Source organism: Mytilus galloprovincialis, chromosome 13 (genome assembly GCF_965363235.1).
Source record: "Mytilus galloprovincialis chromosome 13, xbMytGall1.hap1.1, whole genome shotgun sequence".
Classification (NCBI taxonomy): domain Eukaryota; kingdom Metazoa; phylum Mollusca; class Bivalvia; order Mytilida; family Mytilidae; genus Mytilus; species Mytilus galloprovincialis.
This window is the reverse complement of record NC_134850.1, coordinates 4,547,233-4,552,108: the sequence shown is the minus strand read 5'-3', so window position 1 is coordinate 4,552,108 and position 4,876 is coordinate 4,547,233. Positions and strand designations below refer to the sequence as shown.

At 29.9% G+C, this 4,876-nt stretch overlaps 2 protein-coding genes across 2 annotated transcripts in view; both read left to right on the top strand.

Annotated features, from left to right (window-relative positions):
- Nucleotides 1-4,876, top strand: part of LOC143056900 (uncharacterized) — a 438,790-nt gene that overhangs the window by 399,076 nt on the left and 34,838 nt on the right. The window lies entirely within an intron of this gene.
- LOC143057339 (uncharacterized) overlaps nt 1-4,876 on the top strand; it is a 69,514-nt gene that overhangs the window by 42,674 nt on the left and 21,964 nt on the right. The window contains exons 8-9 of the mRNA XM_076230641.1: nt 2,265-2,321; nt 3,949-4,194. Coding sequence (XP_076086756.1) covers nt 2,265-2,321; nt 3,949-4,194 — 303 coding nt within the window. The remainder of the gene's footprint in view (nt 1-2,264; nt 2,322-3,948; nt 4,195-4,876) is intronic.

Sequence of the window (4,876 nt, the reverse complement as noted above, 5' to 3'; positions counted from 1 at the left end):
TGAAATGTGAACACATTCCAATCTTTTGGCAGACGTGAATATTCTCATGTGGCATTTATACCTATATCCCAGGGTACCTATATCTGGTGGTGATAATTAACCATTTTTTTCTTCTTTTTGTTTAATTTTGAAAAAAAAAATTTTAACTTTTTTCAGCATTTTGGAGAAAAAAATAATTTTGTAAATTTTTCATGTTTTTTTCATTTATTTTTATAAGAATTAAATTTTAAAAGAAAAATTTTTTAAAATATTTTTTTTTTTTTTTTAATTTTGAAAAATTTGATTTTTTTGAAATATTTTGCATTTATAAATTTTTTAAACTTTAAAAAAGTTAATTTTAGTTGCCTTCATCCATGCAAGCATGGACTAAGTTAGCCTTGGTTGCCTTCGTCCATGCATGCATGGACTAAGTCTGTTGTGTTAGTCCATGCAAGCATGGACTAAGTTAGGGTTAGTTGCCTTAGTGCATGCATGCATGGACTAAGTCTGTTGTGTTAGTCCATGCATGCATGGAATAAGTTAACGTTAGTTACCTTCGTCCATGCATGCATGGAGTAAGCTTAGTTTCTAAGTTTTCATGTTTACAAATCATGAAAAGGTTAAGCCATACTATCAAGTTTTGCAATTTATTTCCTAAGGTAAGTTATAATGCACAATATGTATGTAAAACATAATTAATAGGTTGAATATGAAAAAAACCAACTAAACAGAAAAAAAAGGTAATTACATCAAATTAAAAAATAATTGAACTAACACCATGAAATTAAGAGGTAAGAATAAATGGAGGTTTTCTAGAATTGATGTTGATTTCCAGTTTTATTTAATACCTTGTTTACAGTAACTGTAATTATAATATAATTTATGTTAATATTTTAAAGGGATTAAGTTATTAATATAATTTATAGTATGTAATTTGTTAATTGTTTTGCACATTAGCAATTATTACACACTTAAAAGGGTGACATAATTATAATGTTGTCAAACAATAATGGGTATGAAGGAAGAGAAGACAACACCTTGCTTAACACATTGTATTGTTTTGAAGAAAAAAGGGAGATTATCATTTGGAGGGGATATTATTATTTTTTGTTTTCTGGTAATCAAATTGTTTTTTGAAAAAAATTAGTTCTTTTGACCACACCGATTTTGTGTCACAAACCTATGATATGTCAAATATTCAATCACAATTCAAATTAAGAACTGTTTTAAGCTTAAATGTTAAGTCTATACTTTCTGGGCTGTTATGTGTTCGACCTCTACAAGAAATCTGGTTTGCCGTCAGAGTTGCCGTCATAATGACAGCCTCTTTTTTTACCGGAATTTTGGATATCATTGTAAGTGTTGGAAAATGACACCATCATGCATAGATCCTAGTACTGAAGGACAAGAAGTGTTAAAGGCCCTTTCCTTCTTTTTTTTTTAAATCTCTGGATTTTTTTTTCTATTCATTTCTTGCTGTGATTAGTTAATTTGAAATTGAAAGTAAGCAGCCATTAACACTTAAGTAGAATATATTTATTTTCATATGGTTTAGAAAAAAAAAAAAACGTAAGATTAAAAACAATTGATAGAAAACTACGAAAAATACCAAATTTAAATAGAAAGGAGGGCTAAAAAGGGTTAAAAAGGTTAATGGCATAGACCATATAATTTGTCACGGTTAGGCTAATCGTTTATGGTAATTTTTTGTTTTCCCTAAATTCACATCAGTTTGAAATAATTCAATACATTGAAAGAAATTATCTTACGTAATAAAACACTAATAAAAAATGTATGAAGTATAAATGTATCATTACTTTTAATCATTATTTATTGTATCTGTTTTAAGTTTAAATACAAGAAAGACAACACAATAAAGTTGAGGAACACAATTATTTCATATAAATGCAGGGAAAGTTGTCAATAATATTGCAATAAACTAAATATGCATACTATTATTATTAGTATTATATTTTTTCTTAAAATAACAATTTTTCTTCTTCATATTTATTGTTCAAAAATACATTGAAGCCAGGAGGAAAGACACAGAGATATATAAGTTTATAGCTTATCATTTTGTGGTCAACATCTGGTTATAAATAGTGACCCACTAAAAACGTGTGTCCACATAATTTATATCTAACTGATTATTGATAACATGCTGAGATGAATTTATAGAAAAGTATTAGTAAATCCGACTTATGTCTTAAAGCGATACGGTTATTTCTGAAATACAATACCATTTACATTCTTTTATTCTAAACATGACATTTGATCTATTTTAGTTGCTGTGTTTATAGTTGTTTATATAATTAAGCGGCCAGGAATCCAATTTTGTAGAGGTAAGTACGTTAAGATTATATAGACCTCTTAGGATGACTGGGAATAAAACAATGTAATCATGCTTAGTCTTTCTTCCGACCGGCTGTTAAACCCTTGCCAAAGTTTGACATCCATTTGATTATGCATGGTAAAGATATACGTAGATGTTCTGTCCGATGCTTTGTGTAGAGATTCTGTCCAGGCTTTACCACATTAGGAACCCTTGCAACAACTATGTTATGGGTCAGTAGGTCGACCACTACGACATGGAATATTTGTTTTACGGATGACGACGGATATCTTCTAATTGTTGTAATTACAATTCAATCTCCTTTTCCTTGAATATTACCTACCAAATAAGATAATTAACTGGGAGTGTACTAATGTGAGCAACACAACAGGTGCCACATGTTGGGAATGAACTGCTCACCTTTCCGGAACACCTGATAACACTCGAGTTGATGGTGATTTGATTTTTGATTTTAAACATATTTTATTCATTAAGATATGAAAAGGATTGAGCAACAGGCACAGCCTATGAAAGCTCTCTCCATATTACATGTACAAGGTATAATTCAATTACAACAACTGTATTTAAAATAATGAAATATAGTGGAACATGCATGCTACTTGTGAGCACACACGAGCAAATATATGTTAACAGTGTTACTTACTAAATGCAAAATATTTTTAGATATATAGGCAATTAATCATCAGTTATTTAAAGTACCTTGAAACTTGCAAATATCCTTTATAAGTCATTAGAAATTTACATGTGGCTTGAAAGAGACACTAATCTTGCTTAGTGGAATTAATGTGGGAGTGTAGAAAAAAATAAAAAATAAAGCTAGATGAAACAAAAATTAAAGTAAGTTTCAAACAAAACGTTTAGTGTCACTGATATATTTCTGAACAGATTTAAAAATAGCTATATTCATATCATATGAAAATAATCTGTTTCCAAAAAGTAGTAATTCAATATCTATGTCAACATTATCAACAATGGAGTAAATGGAATCAAAAAGGATTTGTCTTACATCATTATATTTAGGGCAAATAAAAAAGAAATGTTGGTTATCCTCAACAGGATGGTTACAATTTATGCAAAAAGTGTTCTCGGATAAGAACTGATTAAACAAATGAGATTTAAGGTTGCTATCATTATTTCTGAGTTGACAATGACTTATATTTAGCTTCCTTATCCCATAGTTGAAAGGTTTAAATATATCATCAGTCCTATAAAACTTATATAGTCCACTTCTAAATATACCCAAACTTGGTGATTTTTGTAAACTCAAAGGAAGACTATTCCAAAGTCTTTTAGTGGAAGGAATGAAACTATTAAAAGTAAATGGTGATGTTCATGTTGCTCAGTTATAGTTTTATATATTGTGTTTTGTGTATTGTTGTTTGTCTTTTTAGCTGTGTCCTTGTCAGGATATTTTGTTACTTCAGTTTAAATGTCCTTTTGGTACCGTTCGTCTCTCCTTTACGTTATTCATTCACAAAACTGAACAGACGAAATTGTGTTCATAATTAATTAATTTCATGGTAAATGAGATCATGTCATATTGTCTGAAATACGTTACAAAAGCTGTAAAGTTTTAAATCACATATCTCGATTGTGTTATTTTGTATCATTGTTAGAAATCCAGAAACAACATACAAAAAGTCTAAAAGTAACAAACAGGAATAAACATTTAATCAAAGACGGAACAGAGATAAGACGTTATGTTAGAATTCAAGTTATTGGTAAAGATGGGGTTGGCAAGTCGAGCCTTGTACGTAGATTAGTTGGAGATTCTAATATGAAAGTACATAGCACGGATGGAATCGATATTGTTAAAAAGTGCCAAATAAGAACAACTGATGGTAAATGGGTCATTGGTAGAGGTGAGTTACAATTGTTACTCCCTATTACAAATGGAAATGCAACTTGTTCAGTATCTACCCTTCTATTTGTGTATAGCATTTCGTAAGTTGTAAGAAGTTGGTGTTTTTTTTACTCTTGTTGTCTTGCTAAATGACAATGTAGCCATTTTCTAGATTAGTTAGTGAAATAAAGTTCCTTTTATCTGATTATGTTAATATAATTTGTTTTATTTGTGTGTTTTTGAAAAAAAGTTGATTTTTATACTCAATCCATCAAGACCATCACATGTAAAAAAACTGGGGTCCTACATCAAAAGGTCATTAGAACTGAGGACAGGGGTCACTGGACTATTTACTGTGAACATGGTGAATGAGTGATGGTGTATTATTTATGTGAATTATAGTTATATCGTTTAACCACTTGGTCGATGCCACTGCTGGTGGGGATTTATTTCCCCGAGGTTATCACCAGCCCAGTAGTCAGCATTTATGTCTTGACTTGAGTTATCATTGATATGTTCATAATTATAAGTTAACTGTTAACAACACTTTGAAATTTGAAATACTAAGGTTTCTCTACCTCAGGAATAGATAACCTTAGCTGTATTTGGCAAAACTTTTAAAATTTTTTGGTTCTCAATGCTTTTCAACTTTGTACTTTATTTGGCCCTATAAACATTTTTTGATTCGAGCGTCACTGATG